Here is a 23,590-nt window from a genome sequence, read left to right on the forward strand (position 1 = left end):
CCCCCAGGTGAAGGGAATCGAGGGAACTCTAGAGTGAGAGCTGGTATCTTCCCTGCCTAGCCGATCTTCAGAATTATTCAAACTTTAAATTAGTCAATGTTCTTTATAGCATCTCTAGTAAGGGTAAAAAAAATAATTGCTCATATTTGGCACAACACACTTTGCATACTTCCACAATAGAATTTTTATACTTATTACTAATTCATGATAAGGAGAAATATATTTTTCAAATTTAGTACTTTTCTTTTACATAAACTCAAGTTATCTTTTTAAATTGTTATTGTTCTGTCAATATATCAAAAATACCAAAAAGATTTGAATTTTAATACTGCAAAAATATTTGTAGTTTAAGTAATTGTATTTTTAGAATAGAAAGTTATTGTTCAAAAGTGCATATTGGGTATTCTATTGTGTATTCTTTCTGTGGGTTCGATATTCAGGTCTTAATCAAAAAGTCTTATATTACTTGATAACGATACATATACTTGCGTAGTATCTCGATATATATATAAATTGAAATGTTAAATTCTTATTTTCTTCAAGATCAAGTTTTTGGCACTGTTGTAAAATAATGAAATATAAGTGAAAATTACAATTAAAGTCATTGTTATACTGTTGCATATAGACAGTCGGGATCAGCTGGTCTGCCCGGAGGCGACAGTCCAACCGAACATGTTCAACGAAACGTCTAGATCGACCGACACACATCACAGATCGACTCACAAGATGAGTATACAATCAATTAAAGCACAACCAACGCCAAACAGAGAAAGCAAAAAAGCTAACCAATTTTTCTTATATATTTAAGAAAGAGATACAAATATCTTTCTTTCAAAAAAAAAAGTCAGGTGGGGGGAGGGAAAGGAAGTTCTCATATTGTAGGGCCCAAACGAGTGGCCGACCCCTCTTTACTGCCTGAGTCGTCCATCACCTCAAATTTCTCCTCCAACTTATCCAGAATCAAAGCTGAGAACTATTCAATGTTGGAATACTTAGGGTTGATCAGACCGTGGTAGATGAACCGTTTGATGACATAGTCCACCCCAAGCTTGAGTTGACCCACTTGAACATCTTCTTGCTCCTCCTTGGAGAACGAAGAGGCGACCTTCACCTTAAGCTTGACAGATTCCTTCCTCAAAGATGCTATGCTACCAACCGATTCCTGGTTGTCCAAAACTAAGAAGAAAACAACAAGAGTATTTATGAAAAAATTTATGAAAGAAAATCCCCGTAATATAAACAAAAAAAAAGTTGTCTTATATTTGTGAATTCAATGAATGTCACTAGCAATATATTCAACACATCCTATTTTAAAATTTTCGATCATCGTTAGAAAAACCAATCAAGTTTTAACCGAAAAAATAATCAAAATATAGAAAATCATCAATGTGATAACTACTAATAAAACTTATTAGGAAATTATAATAATCAAAGAAATAATTTTGTCCACTCGAGACTCACTTAACCACCTGATTTCACATCCAATTCACAATATGAAGAAAAGCATTATGTTCTGATGAAACAATATTATGTTATACCTCTAAAAGTAGATAATAACATATTGATGATTTTATTATATTTTTTAAAGTTGAAAGATAAGTTTTCTATGATGCTTACTAAATTTCTAATTTCATGAAATACAATCATAGCTCATTATTATCTTTGTCACCTACAATAAATGTATTATCTTGTGCGATAACAATGAACAAAATATCTTTATAGTATGTATTCATAAATTTATAATTAATATTTTACATGAGGAGATGTGCAATTTTAAAATATTAAATATAAACACCCAAAGGGAAATACACATCTATATTCTTAATTTGAAGACCATATTTATCCCTAGATTACTCTTTTTATTCTAATATAGGAACTTATAAAATAGTGCTTCAAAAAATCCTCTAGTATGAGTGATAGTTTACTCATGACATCTTTATGCTTTAATTTACATAGATCTTTATCTCTCTTTATATCTGGCATAACCAGATTTGGCTTTATATTAGGAATAATTTAATGAGTTTCTCCTTGATTATACATCCAACAAGCCATGAACAAGCTTGTTCGTGATCTTAGATCTAAATTCCTAAGTGCAAGTTTAATTTGACTCATTTCACCTAATATGAGCAAAACTTGATTTTGGCTTTTTTCTTAAAATTCTATGAGCATTTTCTTAAAGTGTAATAGACACATCATACATTGTTAAATATAATATCCCATTTAACTTTTTTTGTGCTAAAATAGTGATTGGGCTTTCATATTAATAAAAATTAAATTTGAGCATAAGGTCATTATATTAGTCATCATTAAATTAGAGATACTTTTTAGAATTGACCATATACATTGGAGTTATCCATGTGTTATTCATATATTGATTTATTGCTTTAGGTATAAGTTATATGGATAATAAAAACATCTCACCCATTTTTTAGCTTCATGCAAATTCTAAGTTTGGATTATAATTTAAAATGAAAACTTTATTATTAAAGCATCATAGAGCCACCATCATTTACAGCAAATATCTCCATACCATTATTTACTTTTATATGTAGCAAATTTGTAGTATCATCTATAGTAGTAAAATATAACAAATTGGTCGGCATTGTATCATTCTCACTTATATAATAATTTATAATAATTATTTTTTTTTGAAACAATTGATCACATATGCAAGAATAATGTTAAATAAATATAAATTTATCATTTAAGAAAAAATAATCAAATCATAATTTATTATTAGCTCAAGTAAATGAATTAAAATTAGGAACTATGCATTATAAAAGTAGTAAAACAACACATCCAATTTGAAACTAATTGATTCTTATCAATCTTTGTTTATCTTTGTTTCGAGAAATATTTCTTTACAAAATAAATCATTCGCTCTTATCTTTTTATAACTAGGCTTTAAAAAGCTAAGATGTGTTTTATGCTTTGAATTATGTTTGGATCTTACTCAAATAAATATTTAAATCTAAAAAAAGCAAATATAAAAAAAGCTGTACAACCTTTAAGGTTTAGGATTGAGATAATTTTTGTTACTGAAACTCTGGAAAAATCTTGAGGATGGAAAACAAGCAGAGTGGTGACTTGAATAACTCGGATGTCATATTTGCCTCTCTTGTTGGTGATGATATTATAGACTAAAGCTTATAGGTAGGTTTCAAACACAATTATGTTTATATAGTTAATTTGTAAGCTTTATTTTTTTTATTATTTGGAGTAATTTGTTATATGTAATATTTAATACTCTAAGGATACTATGTTGTTTGGGTTCTAATACACATCTGGATTTGGTACTGACGAAATGCACAAATGAAACCATATTGTTACCCAAAGAATAAGTTAAATCAACATAGAGGAGACATAGAAAGCTTTGACTTTCGAAAAAAATGATATTGAAAAATATCAAAGATACGTCTATGTACATCATGGTTGTACAAGAAAAAAAAACCAAACATTTATGTTCTACAAGAAAAAGATATATAGACATAAAAAAGAAAATCTCGGTCCAGCTATGAACTTCTTTACAATAACAAAAAAAAAATCATTTCAAAATAATTGTACCAAGAAAAATACATATAGAACGAATACAAAATACAATAGAAAACATAAAAATAAATCAAACTTTTTTATTAAAAAAGGCAATGATAGGTTTCAATATTTGCAATCATATTTATGGATTTACATACTAAACAGCGACGATTGGTTAAGTCGGGTATCCACCATCAAATACCTCCCTTTTGAGTACCTCCCTTTTGAGATTCCGAAGACGTTGCTAGCGCCATCCATCCTAGCAATTCTCCCAAGGGGCAACTCCTCGTCATTAGACGAAGGTGGGGGCAACACTATCTCTTCGACCGCATGTGTGTTCCCCTCTGGTTCTCGGTTGGCCCTCGCCCCGTAGTTCAAATTTGGGGTCTGTGCAGCCCTCCAAAGCCGGAATAATCTGAAGTTTAAAAAGTTTTTGAATCTCCCCTTGGAAAAATCTGAAATTGTTGTAGTTTTATTTTATGAAGAATTTGAAACCTCAAAAGCTTCGTTTTTGTACAATATGAAATGTGTGTTAGCTTTGTATATGAAAATCTGAAACTTATGTGATTCATCTTTTAGAAAATATGAAATGTGGTAGCTTTGTTTTGTGAAAGTTTGGGAACTTAAAAAATCTCATGTTGGAAAATATGAAATACGCAGTGGCTTTCTGTTTGGAAATCTGAAATTTTTATGGATTTTCCGGAAACTTCATAAATCTTATTTTGTAAAATTTGGAATTGTGACGACTTTACTTTATGAAATTTTGGAAATTTTACAAATATAGTCCTGGAAATTATGAAGCTATTGCGGCTTTGTTTTGTGAAATTTTAGAAAATTTGAAAATCTCATGTTGGAACATATAAAATGTGTGGCGGCTTTGTGATTAAAAATCTGAAGCGTTTATGGCTTGGGCCTATGCGATTCAGAAATCTCGTGAATCTCCTTTTGGACAATTCGGAGTCGTTGCAGCTTTGGTTTGTGGAATTCAGAAATCTCTGATGTTTCATTTTTTTGTGACTCTATGTGTTTGCTCGTGGGAGATCGGAAAAATTCAAATGTTTTTTTGTCTTTGAAACAAATGTTTACATGTGCGGATTTTGGTCCCTATTCCTAAGTATTTACATATTTAACATCTAAAATTTAATTTTTACATAACCACCTTTTCTATGCACGAAAAGATTTATTTTTGGAAGTTAAAGAGATGATTTTTTTTTTAAAGTGAAAGACTTTGGTGGCATAAATGTATAAAATAAAAGTTAGATTTTAGATATGTGTATGCATAGGAATTGTGTGATATGCGTCAAAATGATCATGACATTGATTTTCTTCTCATTGTGTGAATAATGATGCATTTATGGTCAATGCATAGATTTTTCTTGAACATCTACTTGTTTGATGACTTAATCTCATTAAACATTTTACATCACTTTGCACCTCACTGCACAATATGGATGATTGTCGTTGGATTATTTGTATGTTTATCACCATGCACATATGATTACATCTTTTGTGATCTCAAATTTATACTACATTCAATCCTCATACAAACTTCTCTGTGCGCCATTACGAGGTAAATCTGGTCGCGGTCGAAATGCTGAGTATTCATGAAGCTGCCGTTTTAGGATTTACTCAGCATTTCGTGTGATCTCTACAATTCATGAATACAGATTTAGTGTGATCTCGAAATTACAACAATTCGGATTTCTACAATTAATTCCCACTACTATCAAATTTTAATCTTATAAAGTTTGTATTTAATAGATTAGTTGCTACTTATAGATATTCCAGAGAATCTAATAGTCTAGCAAAGTCAATATTAGATGATGCTTGCTCCACTTCATCAACCCACTTAAAATAGTTGTGGCTGTCTTCTGTTCTATTCCCGGGGCATCTGTAGAACAGTCTTCCCTAGATCTCACCTTTGTGAGCAGTGTTTACTTTAAATTGTAGATCACAACGATTGTAAATATGATTTTCTTGATTGCTTGTTAATCCCATCGACCGAATCAAACTCATATTTTATAATCTCAATTGGCACATGAGAACTTCACTGTAAGACATGAAATGAATTTTGGGTGATATTTCAGTAATATTTAAGTTTTAGGTGCTAGAGAGGTAAAAACGAAAGTCTCTTATGGTATGCATTTAAGAAAAAAACTTTATGATGAAAATCTTTTTTTTTTTTACAATCAAATTTAATTAATATATGATATTGATAAAAAAATTAAAATAAAATAATATTAATTATAAGTATAACAACTATTAGAATTACAATCTTTTTTATAAAAATAATAAGAAGGAAAAAAAAAAACTGGAGCAGCTCTAACGGCGGGCTGTGCACGGGCTCAAAGTGGCAGAAGAAGAGGTAGCAGGGAGGGAACGAATCAAAGCAACCCCGTTAGTTTTGAGAGCTAAGCCGCGAACCCGCCGCGGAGGAATAGGTAGAAGGCTACAGCGCAGACATGAAGATAGGCTCGCCAGGAGGAGGATTCCCGATTCTTCACAAAACGATCAACCATTCGCGCGGCCGAGATGTGCGGATCAATGCACAAATCATAAGCCGCAAGAGCGAGTCTGCAGGAGTGAGAGTTAAAGTGGGGAGTTTACTGAGCTTATTATAAATGGCATCCGCGGGAAGAGATATCCATATCCACACTGAGAGCACTTGTCTAATTCCTTCGCTGCAATGGAGACGGATAAGAATTTTGCGGAGAGGGTTAACGCTTTGCTTTTGTTGATCGAAGATGGGGAGGTAGATGAGCGCATCTGTTATAAAAGACCCAAGAAGGATGACAATGATGAGGAGGAAAGGAGCGGTGGGGTGAAATGTGAGACGAAACAGAAGTTGGTGGTGAACTTGGATGATCCTATGGAGGAGCTGGAGCTGGATGATCCTATGGACGTGGATGATACACTGGAGGAGGTAGATGATCCTATGGAGGTGGATGATCCTCTGGACGTGAATGATACACTGGAGGAGGTGGATGATCCTATGGAAGAGGTAGATGATCCAGTGCAGGAGGTGGATGATCCAATGGACGTGGATGATCCTATGGCGGAGGTGGATGATCCTATGGAGCTGGATGTTCAATCACGATGTCCCTATTGCCACGCATTCCTACTTCTTTTAAAGTTGTATGAATGTATTAATTTCTGTATAAATAATATATTAATGATTTTTTAATTTTAATGTGCGAGTGAGGGCTCTTCAATTTATTGTCATTTAGAACATGTAATTTAGATTTAATATTCAAATTAATTGTTGCGATCTAAATTTACTTTTAGGCAATAATATGAATGAAGAAAAATGAATGTGCTCAAAATATGTTTATATTTCTCAAGATATTGTGTGTATGTACATGTATCAATGTTTTGTTTTCATCTTACCATTTTAAAAATAACTTATATGTCAATATTTTAAAATTTTAAAGTGTTCATTACATAAACCCTAAACCCAAAACATTGCTATCGGCAAATCAAGCACTCCCTTTCATTCATTTTTCAAATTATCACTCAAGTATCAAAGGTCATTCATGATAAAACCCCAACCTATATTTTCTTTATTTTTATCAAATTCACAATGGTTTAATCATGACACATGTAAATGCACTAATTTCATAGTTAAGAAAATGACATAGGTGCTTGATTTGTAAATATCAATGCTGCTTGTGCTATGTATGTAATTATCCTAATTCTAAAATGCGTTTATTTATATATCATTTTAAACTAATTCATAAGTATTCTTTTAATATTAATAATAAAGAAAAAATTAAACTATTGAGTCATTAAGTTATTTTTATCTAGCATGCATCTTGATGTATGTTTTAATGATAAACATTCTAAATTTAAATTTATGATCATTTGGGCCCTAATTTCAACATAACTGGCCGTCTCGACAAGATGAAACAACTAATGATACTAAAATTGGTTCAATTCGAGTCTAATCATACCAATATCAAGGCATTAGAACACATTAGTGTGCTTTGGATTGTCAATTAAAATATCAAATGAACTCCAATGTTAATTGAGTATTGACGAGAGAAATCTAACAAGTCTAGATAGCTAAATTATGAGTTCATTGAGACATTCAATATTAAAAAGTTATATATGATCAAGAGGAATAAGCAGGTGTTGTCTGGTTGGGTGGATGTTCGCACACCCCCTCAAAAAAGGCCTTAAAATAGACTCTCTCTCTCTCTTCTGAGGTGGAGAAGAGAAATTTCAAAGCCCATTATCGAGAAAAAAACTGTCAATACTACCAGCCTCCATAACCACCGACCACCATCGGCTATCACCACATGTTGTCGTCAACCAATAGGCACTGACAACCCCACTTTTAAACAACATATTTTAATATGATTGTAATGTTTTATACCCGTATTGAAAACCTGAAGATAACTACGACCTTCATAGCTGTCAATAGTCTTTGACAGTTGTAGAACATCATCAGTCGTCGCCGACAACTGATTGCTAATAACATCTGGTCCTTGCTTGCAAACACCATATCCAAATATGATTGTAACGTCTAACACTTGTATTAAAGACATTAAAATAACTACAGGCCTCTGTAGACGTCAAAAACCTTCGACCACCGTCTATTTGCCTCCTTCGACCACCACAAACCATCACCTCCTACTGTCTCGGTTGGCCAATCAGTTATCGGCAACCCTTCCCATCTTCAGACATCAACACTAGCCATTTTTTAATACAACAATCACTACTTATGACTATTGTAATCATAATATGACATTTGTCATAACATTAATATTTTTTTCCTTATGTTGTATACTGACAAGTGGTATCTCTGGTGTACAGCTATAACCCAGTTCTCAATGTCTTAACAAAAGGGTTAAACCACCAACTAAGACTTTTAAGGACAACAACTGCTATCGTAACTTACAACAACGACTTCTATAATTAACCGACTCTCTTGCAGGTACCAACTACAGTCATTATGGTCAACTACTATTATTAAAGCTTCCAAATTATGTCTTTGTGGCAGCTGACATTCTTGCAAGCACCGCCTATGCCCTTTATGACTAACTACTACTGTTAAAACTTTCAATTATAGTCTATCTGAAATGCCTTTCATTTGGACAAGGAGTGTGAATAGACGTCAAGGAATGTGTCGTTGACTTCTTCAAGCAATTGAATTTGTATGCTCTCTCTTTGCTTTTTTCTTCTTTAAATATTTAGATCCCATATTCCTAATGATATTTTTAGTAAATCTATTGAAAAAAATTATACTTGCCATGTAGAACTTCATGAATTTTTATATCTTTTATTTATTTATTATTATTTTTTGTGACAAACCAACCTGAAAATAGCATAATGCAATGAGATGGTATTAGATATATATAGATTTCATTTCAAATTTGGATTTTAGAAAAGATCTCATATTTTGTTATCTATTTTGCCTTTGAGGTTTAGGTGTGTAGCTTTTGGACCATAGTCTTTAGCATTAATCTTAACATGAAATATTCTGGAAAGTGTATTTGTTTTGAGAATCATTTTTTCCTGTCTTATTTTTAAGCTCTGTCCTATTTGGGGTGCGGGTAATGACAAACGTGGCATGCACTACCTCCATTGGCATGAATTATGCAAACCACTAATTGTAGATGGTCTCGGTTTCAATGCAACCGCAGAATGGAGGGGTGTCGCTTTGAGCAAGGTTCGCCTGAAATTTCTAACACAAACTAACACTCTAATGCGTAAACTATTGGCCAATAATTATGGAATGGACTGTGTGGCTATCATAGTAAATTGAGTGATTCAATCTCCTAGAACTTATTGCGGGATGGGGAAAAAGCCTGAATAAAATTATAAGATGGAAAGTTTGAATATGGTGAGGACATCATTGTCTTTGCCTAGAAATGGATCTGGGACTGCCAGCTAAATCTCTGGCTAACTTTCGTTAATGCTTCCTTGGATGAACTTCTCATTGTCTAGGCATTCTTCAACAATCGTGAATGGGATGGGGAGAAGCTTCGGGAGTTTTTTGGGAAGGAATTATGCAATATTAACTTTCACAACCACTCCATGGAGAGGAACCAACCCAAGGACGTGCCAGAGATGTGCAAAAAGCTTGTTGGTAAAACCATTACAGCCAATGCATTCCAAGCTAAGTATGTGCACCTCAAGGAAACTCACAGATGGCTTGCTAGGCTCAAGTTACGGCCCAGGGAGAAATTCTTTTGGTGGTGGATGAGCAAGGATGCAATCCCAACTAATGATTGGTTTGCTTCCTGTGGTCCGACCGAATCTCAACAATTCCTCTGGGGATGTGACGGAGTGCAAAATATTTTGACCTACTGCTTATTTTTATTGCAGTGTTCAACGAACTTAAATTGTGCGGCTTCTCAATTCCCAACTACCATAGCTTTGATGAGATTATTTCTCATTTCCATGGCATCAAAACGTGTAGCATCACATTAGCGTGGCTGTTTTGTTATGCTGTTCACCATTGTTAGAGCGCAAGCATGTCAAGAGGCAAGACACTCCTATTACAGTTGCTTATAATTTGTTGGAGGTCCTCTCTGACCCCACTTTATTTTGAAACTAAAGCACTAGGGTGCTAACCAGCCATCGCGGCTGTTACCACACTCCTCTTGGCACCCTCCCACTCCTGGTTGGATCAAATTTAAAATCGACGGGACCTTCTTCCTTCCAGCCTTGTGGCAACTGGGATCATTCTTCATGACGAGTTGGGACAACTTGTGGTGGTTGCGGGTTGCAAGTTTCACCATTGGGACAGAATACATGTGGAGTTGGTGGAGGTTTTATTTTTTGAAACCTTCTTGAAGATTGGATAGCTTAAGGTAAGGGGCTCATTATCGAGGGAGATAACTACAACATCATTAATTTCCTTAGAAGCGCCTTGGACAAGAAGGCACTGCAACATAACATTCTCGACAATTTAAATATTGGTTTCTTGCTTAAATTCGAGCAAGTTTTGTTCCTTCATACCAATAGAGAAAACAACATAGCTACTCACACTTGTGCAAAGAAAGCCTTTGCTAGTGATTTGTCTTGTGTCATGTTCATAAGCAAGATACTCTTTTTTTATTTATTTTACAGGTGGATATTGACCCTTTTATAAATGCACGAGGGGCATAGGTTTTTTGGTTTCTTTTTTGGGCATATTGGGCCGTTTGTTTTATAACTTTTTTTCTGTTATTTTAATGCAAAATACACACTTTAAAAAAAAGATTAAAAATTAACCCAAATGAGCTCAAATTGAGCTAGGCTTGATTCTTCCGCTACTACATCCCTCTACAAGCATAAAATATATACATAACTCTATATTACATTTTTGCATTATAAAATAAATATCATATCCATTTTCAACCTTAATATGATCATGAAGTCTCTGATCGCTATCACAATCACTCTTCTAATAAGAAAGGGATCAAGTAGTTAGGAATTTGGGTCAAAAGCCATCAACTGAGGAATGAAGGATGCCACCTATCTTTGATAATAACTTACAAGTGACATTGGATGGTGTCCACTATGACCATTGATTTTGGTTGACAACAATTGTTAGGTGATATTGTGCTGGGTTTTAAAATTCTATGCAAACTCCATATTTCTTTTATGTTGAAAATGTCTTGAATGTATAAAATAGTGGCTTTGTAATAAATTAATGTAGGGAGCACTCATCAAAAAATTTTCTTATAGGCCATTTGATATTTCATGGATATTTTACTACTTTAATGGACAACTTAAATTCATCTAAGTCAAATGTTCATTTGAATATTATCAAACAATATTATGTGTAAGGTTACGACACTACAAAAAGGAAATAATATTTAACACATGGAAAGAAATAACACCCCCTTTTTTTCCTTTTTGCGTAGAGGGTGGGGTTATATATTAGACCGAACTAGCTTCTTCACCATCAGATTTATCCTGAAGAGAAGTTTAGACAACTAAAGATGTCATGCACATGCAATTTACAAACTAGAAGGTAAAACTTTTCATTATTGTGGTATTTGCCTACATAACCACACAATTCCTATCTATTTACATATCTTACGTCTGAACTTTCATATTTATATTCATAGAACTTTAATCTTTAACATTAGATAAAAATACAACCATTAATTACTTTCGAAAAGTGAAATAGATCTTTTCATGAATACTTTTCATGGACAAGTTCAAGACACTAAAGTGTTATAAACGTACTAATAATACTTTGGGAGTTAGATATGTAAATGTCTTAGTACTGTTTGATAAGCATGTAAAAAAAATAACAGGAGTCAATTTGAATAAATCAAGTTACAAAAAATACAATACAACAACAACAAGTGAAATACAAAGTGAAATACAAAGAGAAATACAATCAAGTTACGAGAAATTCAATAAAAAATTAACTACCAAGTGAAATAATAAACATGAACTAACTCCAATTACATGCCTGCTTCAATAGTAAGGATAAAAAATAAGTATGTTACTTTGACCCCCAATTATTGAACTAAGGTAAAAGGGCACTTTTGTAATGTGGTATCGCTCACCTACCACATCTCACCTACCTCTCACCTACCTCCCACCTACCACTCTCTTGCTTCTATAAATAGAGAGGGTGTGAGGCTTAGGGGAGAAAGGGAAGAGATCTTAAGCTACCACAAAGGAGAAGAGAATAACTAGACAGCTAGAGAGGAGGAGAGCATCTTGAGGCCTTGTATCAAGGTGTTGCTTGAGAGGGAGGCCATAGAAGGAAGTAAATATCTCACAATTGGCGCCGTCTGTGGGAAGATCCATACTTCTTGACTAGAGGTGTCCGCGTAAAGGTGTTCGCGGCCAGCGTCGAAGAAGAGGAGCTTGGCATTCACGAACAGAGGAGCAAGCGGATCGCGTCGCAGACAGCCGATTTGCGACATATTCGGTGAGCAGTGGAAGCTTTGATCGACTGGATTAGCACTGCAGGTTGTGCGGTTCGGCGAGATGGAGGAGGAACAGTCTGCGAGCGAGGGCCAAAAATTTGCTACAGGGCTATCAGCAGAGAATTTTGGAGCAGCAGTTCGGTCTTGCGAGCAGCTCGGCCAAAGGGAAGAGGCGAAGATCGCGCAGAGAAGGGTTCGGGAGTTTGCAAAGCAGGAGGACCTGAGCAGTTTGGCGAGGCAAGACAACTCTGGAGAGGCAGTTATTCTCCTGATTTGTTCCGTTGGACGCAGAGGAGTGCTTGCGGGAAGGGGGCGCGAGCACAGAACAGGAAGTTTTCTCCGGTGAACAGGTGTGATCTCTGCCAGATCTTGGAAGGCCAGTAGGTAGAATTCATTGGAAGAAATCCTAGCCACGACAATGAGTTCCGTCAAATTCGACATTGAGAAATTCAACGGGAAGAATGACTTCGGCCTATGGAGAGTAAATGAGAGCTCTATTGGTTTATTGGTTCAGTAGGGTGGCAGAAGCCTTGCAAGGGTCGGCGGCATTGCTGGCCGACATGACCGAGAAGGAGAAGATCGACATGCTGGAAAAGGCCCACAGTTTGATAATCCTGAGCTTGGGCGACAAAGTTCTGCGGGAGGTGTCGAGGGAGACAACGGCTCAAGCGCTTTGGGCCAAACTAGAGGTACTTTATCTGACAAAGTCTCTGGCTAATAGACTCTTTTTGAAGCAGCGCCTATACTCCTTCAAAATGCACGAAGACAAATCTGTCTCAGAGCAGATTGACGAGTTCAACAAGATTATTGATGATCTCGAGAACATTGACGTCAAGATGGACGATGAGGACAAGGCACTACTGTTGCTAAACTCTATTCCCAAAAGCTACGAGCATTTCAAGGATGCGATGCTCTATGGAAGGGTGCAGACTATTACTCTGGAGGAGGTTCAATCTCTTATTAGAGCAAAAGAACTTCAGAGGAAGCATGACAGGGACAAGGAAGTCAGCGGAGACAGTCTTATTGTCAAAGGAAGATCAGACAGGAAAGCTTCAAGAAATGGTCAGCACATATCAAGGTCAAGCAAGGATGGCGGGAATCAGTCATTAAGGGGATCTTTCAAATGCTATCATTGTCACAAAGACGGTCCTTTCAAGAGGAACTACCCAGATAGGAAGAATAAGTATCAAGAAGAGCTAGAAGAATCAAGAGAAGCAAGCGTAGCCTCTGATGACTACGATTCTGCTGAGGCCCTCGTGATCACAGAATCTGAATCCAGTAAAGAGTGGATCCTCGACTCAGGGTGTTCTTTCCACATGTGTCCTCACAAAGACTGGTTCGAGACACCGCAACATGAAAATGATGGGTCCTATCTACTGGGAGACAATAAAGCTCACAGGGTTGTTGGAAGTGGATCAATCAGGATAAGGATGTTTGATGGAGTTGAACGAGTACTGAAAAATGTCAGGTACGTACCAGAGCTAAAAAGAAATCTTGGAGTCAAGCGGATGCTCGTTCAAGGCAGAGAATGGCTGCATCAGAGTAACCAAAGACCCTCGTGTCGTCATACAAGGAGTTAGAAAAAAAGGGTTGTACTCTCTTATCGGAAGAACCGTGATTGCTAAGTCCATGTATTGTTTGGACTTAACAAACTCAAGCAAGGGCTGAGGGCCCCTCAGGGGCCAGGTGGAGGGAATCTTTACTTCGAAGCTTCTCAATCGAGGGTCAAGGTGAAGAATTGTTATTTTAACCCCCAATTAATGAACTAAGGTAAAAGAACATTTTTGTAATGTGGTATCGCTCACCTACCACATCTCACCTGCCGTTCACCTGCCGTTCACCTACCGCTCACCTACCTCCCACCTACCTCCCACCTACCACTCTCTTGCTTCTATAAATAGAGAGGGTGTGAGGCTTAGGAGAGAAAGGGAAGAGATCATAAGTTACCACAAAGGAGGAGAGAATAGCTAGAGAGCTAGAGAGGATGAGAGCATCTTGAGGCCTTATATCAAGGTGTCGCTTGAGAGGGAGGCCATAGAAGGAAGATGATGACTCATCCTCATCTCTATGTATAAGCTATGTATTCTCCATTTCTTTTGTCTTAGTAAACTATTTGATTGATTCCCTCCCGTGGACGTAGATCCAGTTGGATCGAACCAAGTAAACGATCTGTGTTTGCTTGTGTTCTTTGTGTCTCATTTTTATGTCAGGAAGTACATATCGCACAACAAAGTACAAGGGGCATTTACATACATACCACACATTCGTTAAGTATTTTGCATGCCTAACATCTAAAATTTTATATTTATACACATGACACCCAAATGTTTAATGTTACATAAAAAACACCTCTGTTTCTCTCTTTTAAAAGCAAAATACTCTTTTTTTCATGCACAATTTTATGCTCATAAGTGTTATAAAACTGTAAATTTGAAAGTTGATGTGTTTTATATGTAAATACACAAGAATTATGTGGAATGTACGTAAATTTCCTTAAATTCTTTTTTTGCTTATTTTTTCTACAGTACAACGCCATAAATAAACTGATTATGGCGGTAGCCTTGAAAAAGCTATAGAAATAGTTAAATTTGAAAGAAGAAATGAAGCTAGTCTCAAAAAAGCTTATAGAGGGAATTGATGTGTGAATGTTTTAAGATTCAAGAAATATATATAGAAAATCATAACATACTGTACACACTTTTTCAAGCAAGTCGTGGAATTTCGGGTGATTTTTGAAGGATTGAAACACCTCCTGTCTGTGCATTACAGCATACACAACCTGTGTAATAAGCAATGGATGAAAATATGTGTTTTGGCACCTCGCAGAAACCACAAAAGGCAAAGACTTGTTGCTCAAGAACATACCTCTGGATACTGTGGCAAAGCATATGTAAGAATGGAGTTCAAAATTTCCAGCACAATTCTTAAAAATTCAGCGTAAATATAAAGATTTGTTGACTGCAATTAATTTTAAATTCCATTCAATAAGGAATAATAAGATTTAAAACATACAGACAGAAAAAGATTGTTGTATGGATCAAATTTTCTTTACAGAATAATTTAAACTAAGGCAAAATTGTCATATCCTCAGCTATCATTCCTTCTCAAGCTTGGCCAATAGAAACATGGAGACATTTATCATTCTTTCTTTCAGATAATTTTGAGTACGTGGAAAATTATAAGAAATCAAAGCCTCTAAGACAATTTCACTGCAGCATTGCATCATCAAATAACAAAATCTCTATGACATGATACTGGAAAATGTAAATTTTTCAGCAATGACATAAGTAATAGAGAAATGACAAAAAGCACATACTTTCGTGCGAGCATGTCAAAAAGGCTAACAAGCCTCTGGGATGTCATATTGGCTAATATGGTCAGACAGTGTATGAAGATAGACATCCTGACAAGCGCTTGAAAAACCTTAAATATAAAAAAAATTGCTTTTAAATTAAACAATACAAAAATTTTAAAAATAAATTCAAATTGAATACAAGACATTGCATTTTAATAGAACTTCTTGCAAATTGTCACTGCGAGCATTGATGCTACTTTAGTTGGAATCATTGGAATGCTTTTTTTTATATATTAACTCAATAGTAAAATGCCTATCGTGATGATCCATTTATAGAACTAATTGTGTTCTCTGACGTTTGTGTGGTTCAGTTCCGCTTCCTGTGCTGATTAGGGTCCTATGATTCCCGGTTCATAAATTGTTTGAAACAAGGAAACTAAAATTTGCACCAAATGCAATAGAAACCGGGAATAACGACTATAAATGGTCATAAATAAGAAGTTGAGAAGCTATAAATGGCTGATGATGAGTATTAAGATTGCAATAAGATTATCTTATATTTGTCTGCACTACAGCCTAACAAATCAAATGTTTGAGTGCATTTTTGAAAAATGATAATTACAAACTATGCAAATCCCACAAGTGTTTAGATTCACAAATTTCAATATTTGAACACATAATAAATGAAAAATTTGTTAACGATTTTATGGCATAAAACAACTTTTATTTTTGTATGATGCAAACACCAATCTTCAAAAATAGATAACTGATGCATCATCAATAAATTTTTATCATACAACATAAATCTAGATGCATATTTTAGTAATAGACATTCTATATTCAAGTTCATGACCATCCAAGCCCCAATTCTAGCATGTTTATAATCAAATTGATCGTCTCTGTAGGAAAAACACAATGATAACAAAAATAATATTATCTCAGCCAAATCAAGCCCATATTAAGCAATTAAAGTTCAATTGGATGCTCTGGATTATTAACTGAATGATCAAATGAACTCTAAAATTGACATATTTATACTCAAATCAAGCATCTCGATGATAACAATCCAAATAGCTTAAGATTACTAAATTTTGATATCATCGTTGGCGTCAATTTTTGATATCACATGTGTAGGATGTCCACTTGGGTGACTCGGAATGATCCACTGCTCTCATTCATAGCAACCCGTGGCTCAAGACGCCCATATGAGAGCTTTAGTATGTGTTCGGGACATGAAACAGACTGCGACGATTTGTCCTTACCCAAGAGAATCCATTGTTGAACGGGCCTACTCAGGACATTTGACATGTTTGATGTCCATTCAAATGGTTAGAGGTCCCTTTGTATCCATTCGAAGCCTCCCCGGGATCTAGGGAGGTCACGGAGCCCTCCTACGTGCATTCTTGAGAAAATAAAGATTCAAACTAATCAACCCGAGCGGGGGTTCGGGACGCTCGTCGACACTAGAATCCCAAATTTGAAACTCTTTAAATGTTTATTTTGGAGTTTTAGGGTCATATTTTAGTAAGATGGAGCTTCCAGTAGCTTTAGGATCAGTTAGAACTCTTTAACAGACGTCCTGACAAATTTTGGGGTTCTGGGCTGCACATATCATATTTCGCTCCAGACTGTGATTTGTGCTCGATGCAACTCATGCTCGGTGCCCACTCCATTGTTGGAGAACCTATTTTTACTTTGGATGGTTCCCTGTAGGGCGAGAATCCATAAAAAATCCAACTGCATGCAGCTGTGCGTACACGAGAGGGAAAAAAGCAAGAGCCAAGCCCCTTTTAGGGGGGTGGGGGCGCTTGGGTGCTCTTGTTTAGTGCCTCATGGCACAATTTTCCCTTTCGGTGCTTAAATGCCCATGTTGGGCGATTTTGCACTCACCTCCTCCCGGGCGATATTTGAATCACTGTTTTTGGCATGTGGGCGTCTGAGCGCCCAATTTTCTTCGTGCAAATCGTCACCAACCTGGGAGTGCTCTGCTTCTACGACACAGTAGTTGCTTTTGCACCTGATAAAAAAAGTCGTAAATTGAGCAGTGGGTGCTTTTGAACCCCATTCGGTGCTCGAGTGCCCAACATTCAAAACTTTATATTTTGAACTGCGAATGGTTTTCTCCACCAAAATCCGGTGGCCAAGACTCCATGAAACTATCCTTTGCCTAGTTATTAACCCAAAAAAGGGAATTTTGGGAGGGGGTGGATTAGGAGATAGCCCTTTCCTCATGTAGCAAGTTGTCGAGTTTGTCCTCGAGCGGATCAGATATCTCCTTGGGCAGAGCAATTGAGAAGGAGATCTCTGGCTAGTTTTTTTTTTTTTTGAGTGAGCGAGTGAAGAGCTTGGGAGTAGAGAATAGAGGGGATTTTCTCTTCTCCCTTGGAGAGAAGAGCCAGGAAGGAGAATGAGCTTTCTTCCTTTATTTTTCCCCATCGATTTTTATCAGTTTCTCTTATTCTTCACCTTCTTCTTCTTCTTCTTCTCACCAGACTTCGTGAGCTGAGCTCGCTAAGGCGTTAGGGAGAGAACTCATTGGTAATGAGAGCTTCTTCCTTACTTTGGAGGATGAGGCTTCATCTCTCCTAAAGAGGTAGGAGAGCTTCTTCATAGCATTGAGGAAGGAGGATTTTAGCGAACTCACAGTCTCTCCAGCGAGGAGGGCATCATCTTACGTTGGAGAAGGAGAACTCTAGCAAACTTCTCTGATGATCTCTCCGACGAGGATAGCTTCCTCGTTACTTTGGGGAAGGGCTTGGGTGGGCTTCTCTCCTACTGTTCGGGTAGCTTCATCCAGAACACAAGCTTAGGACATTAATCAACTTTTTGTGACAGTGAGATTCTCTGAAATCCCTCGTGTTTTCCTTATTAGACAACACTAGGAGTAGTTTTTACTAAGTTTTGTGAGTTTGGTCACACACACTAGGTCGGTTGGTCGGCCGACATGGTCATACGCCTATTGATTGGTCGTTGATTTCTTAGAGGAAATCCTAGGTTAGGAAGCTTTCGTTGGACACAATCTGAGTGAATCTAAGAGATTCTCTTGTGAACCTTTATGTCTACACCTAAGCGGATCAGAATTCCAATTTTTTCATGCTTTGACATTTCCAATCCTCCTTGGAGGGGTTCAGACATTTGGATTTTTGTGAAATGAGAAAAGCTTTTTAGCTTTACAGCTAGTCCATTTCACAATATTGTGGAGAGTTTATTTTTGAAAAATTTAAGGTGAAGCTCCACATAGGCCTTGCCAAAGCAGAAGGTGGTTATGTCACATATCCAAGAGCTAAACCATAGGTAGCTAAGCGAGGACGTTAGCACGAGTGTGACTCACTATAAATCGTCATTACTCCCATCATATTGGGTTTGTGTTACATCATGCACTTTGCATGTTGCATTACACATTGGCTTGAACAGTCACCTTGACACGATCAGTCTCTTACTTTAGCTTGATAAGACACCCTAACCTGGTTGACGGATCACTTTGGCTTGGTCGGCTGGCACGACCCGGTCGACCGATCTCTTAGGTCCTACCAGCTACTCGGGCACGGTCGACCAATCCCTTAGGTTCGATCGGCTGCCCGGACCACATTGATCAATCACTTGGCTCAGTCGACAGCCCCGACCTGTTGAACTGATCACTTTGGCTCAACTGGCTGTCCCAACCAGATCAACCAATCACTTAGGTTCGGTCGGCCACCTTGGCATGTTTGACTGATCACTTTAGCACTGCAGGCTGCCCTAGCCCTGTTGAATGGTCACTTAGGTCTGACCAGCCGCCCTGGCCCAATCGATCGCTCACTTACGTCTGATTGTCCTCCCCAACCCAGCGATCGATCACTTTGGCTCGATCGATCGCTTGCCCCGGTTGACCGACCACTTTGGACCAGCTGGAATTCCTGACCCGATCAATCGAACATTTTGGTCGGACCTGCTGCCTCGGCCCGGTCAGCTAATCATTTTGGTCCAATCGGCCTTAGCTCTACTGAGTCGTTAGCTACATTTCCCCGGGTTGACCTACCCGGTCAATCCCGCAGGTTGAACATCCAATTTCACTTGCATGGTGTTTGATTGCATGCTTTTGTATTAGCGCATTCACCACTTGCACCTTGATCATGCATCAGTGAGCATATACCCTCATTTGCTCACGACGAGTACTTGCGCCTCTTAACGACACATTACTCCACATTTGCTTTGTGGCATCCTCATGTCACTTAGCACTATGTCACAGGTGGTTCACACCTGCAACTCCCACCTTTATGTATTTGCTTGTCTAGCACCCTGCATGTTTCATGACTTGTAAATTTGTATGTATTGCACTTGGATTTAAGTTTTCCATACACTTATCCCTCACATTCACACATCATGTGAATGGATGGCTAGTCATCGAGCTAATGCATAGTGTAATTCTCTGTAATGGGAGTTACATCCCTAAACTTCCTACGACACAACTCCAGACCATCATAAGCATTCATTTTTGGTTGTTGCCATGGCACATCTATCATTTGGGGTCACTATCTCCGCAACACACTCATCCTTTGGGTTGTTGCCTCTATGGAAAACCCACCCCTTTCAAGTCACAATCTCTACAGCACACCTATTCTTCAAGTCGTTGCCTCTATGAAAAGTTCACCCTTTCCGGGTTACTGCCTCCACGACACACCCATCCTTTGAGTTATTGTCTTTACAACATATCCACTCTTCCGAGTCACTGCCTCCACGGTACACCCATCCTTTGGGTTACTGCCTCTACTACACTCTCACCCTTTTTGGGTCACTGCTTCAACGACATACTTATTTCTTTGATTAGCTGCCTCTACGACACGCCCACCCTTTTGGGTCACTGCCTCCACGACACACCCATTATTTAGACACCTTTCTCCATGACACGCCCATTTCAAGTCATTACCTTCACGACACCCCACCTTTTTGAGTCATTATATGTACTACACATTCACCCTTACCACTCTTATTTATGATTGTTCGCATTTGAATTTGCATGAGTACATAGATAAAGAGTTAGACTCGATATGCGAGTGACCCCACGTTGATTGTGATGCCTTACCGAGCATTACTGGTCGGGTTGAACCCTACAAGTAATGTGAGTACAACATCGAGACTGACATAAGTATCACCGTGCTAAGGATCATGTGGATCAAACTCATGTCACCTTGAATGTTATATGTCTGCATTTAATGACCCTTATTTTAAAACAAAAAAAATATTTATTTTTTCTACTTATTACATTTGTCATAAATTTAAAATTATGCATGTAGAAAACTTGACCATATTTAAGATTGACTATTTTCAAAATCCAACAGCGGTGACACCTTTTAAACCCCTTAGATCCTCAGGATGGGGCCGGTGTGGTGACCCCGTCAAAGTCATATGTACCTGGAGACTTAGCCTGAGCACTTAGATTTTTGTTAGGACATTTTTCATTAGATGGTGTGTTAGGCTAAGATTAGGATATTGTGTTGTATTTTCGATGCCTATGGTCATTGTTCTTTGTTGGCTTGTTTGTTATACCAATGCGTCACTTTTATGTTTTTTTGGTGTGCATGTGCATGTTTGTTTTGATATGCATAACAGTATATTAGGGAGGACTTATGTAGGGGGGCATGTCATATATATGTACACACACATCTACAATAAGGAAGGGGAGCAACGTAATGATTATTGCTAAACTTTCTGCAAACACTACTTAGCTCTCCTACCATGTATGACCCAGATACACTACATGCTTGTTTTACTTTCTTGCTGACATTATTTTCGTGCAGGTTAAGTCATATTTTATTCTTTCCTTTGTACATTTTTAGATCCCTATAAAGAGACTGTATTAGAAATAAGGTAGGGCGCAAGTTCCGAGGTACCAGGCATGCAGAACCACGTGATGGGGACTAGGAGTTGTTTACTTGTGTCTTGTACCTTAATTCTAAATTCATTTATGTAAAGAATTAGGATCGGGTTTAGCACTATTTTTGGTTGGAGGAGTTGTCCGTAAGAAGCTGTCGGTCACTGGAATCAAAATCTCGTCGCCCGCTTCAGAAGGATGTTTTAATTTACATATATATTTGGTTTTAAAAAAATATGAAATCAAACTGACACCATATTTTTCATAGTTTAAATAAAAGAGCGTTGTACCTCAAATCATGTATCTATCCCGAAGGATAAACATAAGACTTGAAGATGAGGCTCGATTAAACAAACTAAGGGATATATGACATATGTTTGGTCTGTAAAACTATTTTATTTGTTGACAAGTTCCCCTATTTAATATAAAGAATTAAATAGGGTTTATATTAAGCTGTATATTAAGCTGAGTTTGAGAAGTTTGAGAAAAGCTTCCTATAATGACAAGCCCCTATAGTTAATTACATCTTAAATGACCAAAGTCACTTAAGAAGACTCTCAATAAAAATCAGGAAATATTATCTTCAAGGAGTTTCAAAGGGTTGGACTTTTGAATGAGATCTGACGTAGAAGTGTGAAAGGGGATTGGTTCAAATTTGAAACATCTTATAGAGTCCAAAGAAGAAAGAACTAGGGGATGTCATTGATCCAGAGGAGAACCTCGGTGACTTCCCAAGCTATCATAATGTTTGGCTTTAGCTTTGAGGAGAAATATTTAAGTGTTTCATCCTGCCAATTTTATTAGTTAGGGCTTATATTCGTGTGAAACGATCACATAAATAGCCTGAAAGATGTGAGGGTTTAGGACAACCTCAGAATCCTAAGACGAATTAGGGCTTATATTGTATAACAGAGCTATGCAAAGGCCTAAGGATAAGATAAGGTGAGGATTTATGTTGCATAAGCAAACAACCTTGAAGTCCTATGGTTTTGTTGTTTAAGTCTAAGGAAGGAAAATTGGTTTAGCTGGGGAAGATGGTCATGCTGCCCACCATGCTAGCTCCAAGCTCCTTGTCGCGACGAGTTTGAGTTTTCTAGTGTGTCAAGTTATGATATTAAATCAGGTGGCCCTATGGATGAAGTTCTTTAAATTTTATGGGGGCATGTTAAAGTTGATTAGAGCAACACCGGTTAGGATCCTACGGTTCCCTTGTTCCAGCACCATTATTTTCTATTGGATTTACCTAGTCTAAATGAACTTACTAAGCTCAATATAATGAGTTCCATAATTTTATTTAAATCATGAGAAGTTTTGTTAGCAACCGTATGTTACCTCTGTTACCTCCTTCGAGGAATTCCCCATCCGATTGAAACATCTTAATTTAGTTGCAATTGTAGTTTTGTGTGATGTTTGTGATTAAATTTTGAGTTGTTTTATATTTTGAATGTTGTGGGGGTAAATTTTATCTTGGTTGATTTTAGTTTTAATTTTGATTTTGGTTTTGGTTTTGGTTTTGTGGCTATTCTAATAATTTTAGTTTTCATGCAGAGTGGCGTCGTTATTTAGCATGCAAATTTGCAGGTATAAAAGTACAATATGAAAGTACAAGAAAAACATCATTGAAAACCGTAAAAGCGTACCTGGCGAGTCTTCTCGTTTCATCACTTGAAACTTAAACCACCTGAAACTCAAAAGACATGTTAAGGCAGTTTATATGAAATAGGGAAGTAAAATTTTAACAACCTATCTAACCCTAGGTCATATCTTGGTGGGTCCTTAGGAGTTTAATTAAGGATGATGTTGCCAAGCAAAATATATTAAGTTTAGTATATCTCCGAGGTATCCAAAAGATCTAGAGAAAGAAGCAGGTCCGTGCTACTCTCTCACTGCCTGGTGGAAAATCCCGAGTTCTGTTAAACTTATTATGTTGCTTAATAATTCATCTTGTAAATAACCTTAGACTCAATTGAGCATTGATGTCTCAATTATCCCTAAGAGTAAGGTAATTATCATCTGTAATTTAATTTTGAA

At 36.9% G+C, this 23,590-nt stretch overlaps 1 protein-coding gene across 2 annotated transcripts in view; it reads right to left on the bottom strand.

Moving 5' to 3' along the window:
- Positions 1-15,046: 15,046 nt before the first annotated feature.
- LOC110024257 overlaps positions 15,047-23,590 on the bottom strand; it is a 10,925-nt gene continuing 2,381 nt past the window's right edge. Inside the window, exons 2-3 of one of the 2 annotated variants that reach the window (XM_020724122.1) lie at positions 15,730-15,836; positions 15,047-15,287 (exon numbers count right to left, since the gene is read on the bottom strand). In XM_020724122.1, the coding sequence (XP_020579781.1) occupies positions 15,116-15,287; positions 15,730-15,836 (279 nt within the window). In that variant the 3' untranslated portion in view covers positions 15,047-15,115. The remainder of the gene's footprint in view (positions 15,288-15,729; positions 15,837-23,590) is intronic. The other variant, XR_002293980.1, reaches the window with a different exon arrangement.

This window comes from Phalaenopsis equestris, unplaced genomic scaffold (genome assembly GCF_001263595.1).
Source record: "Phalaenopsis equestris unplaced genomic scaffold, ASM126359v1 Scaffold000251, whole genome shotgun sequence".
Taxonomy (NCBI): Eukaryota; Viridiplantae; Streptophyta; class Magnoliopsida; order Asparagales; family Orchidaceae; genus Phalaenopsis; species Phalaenopsis equestris.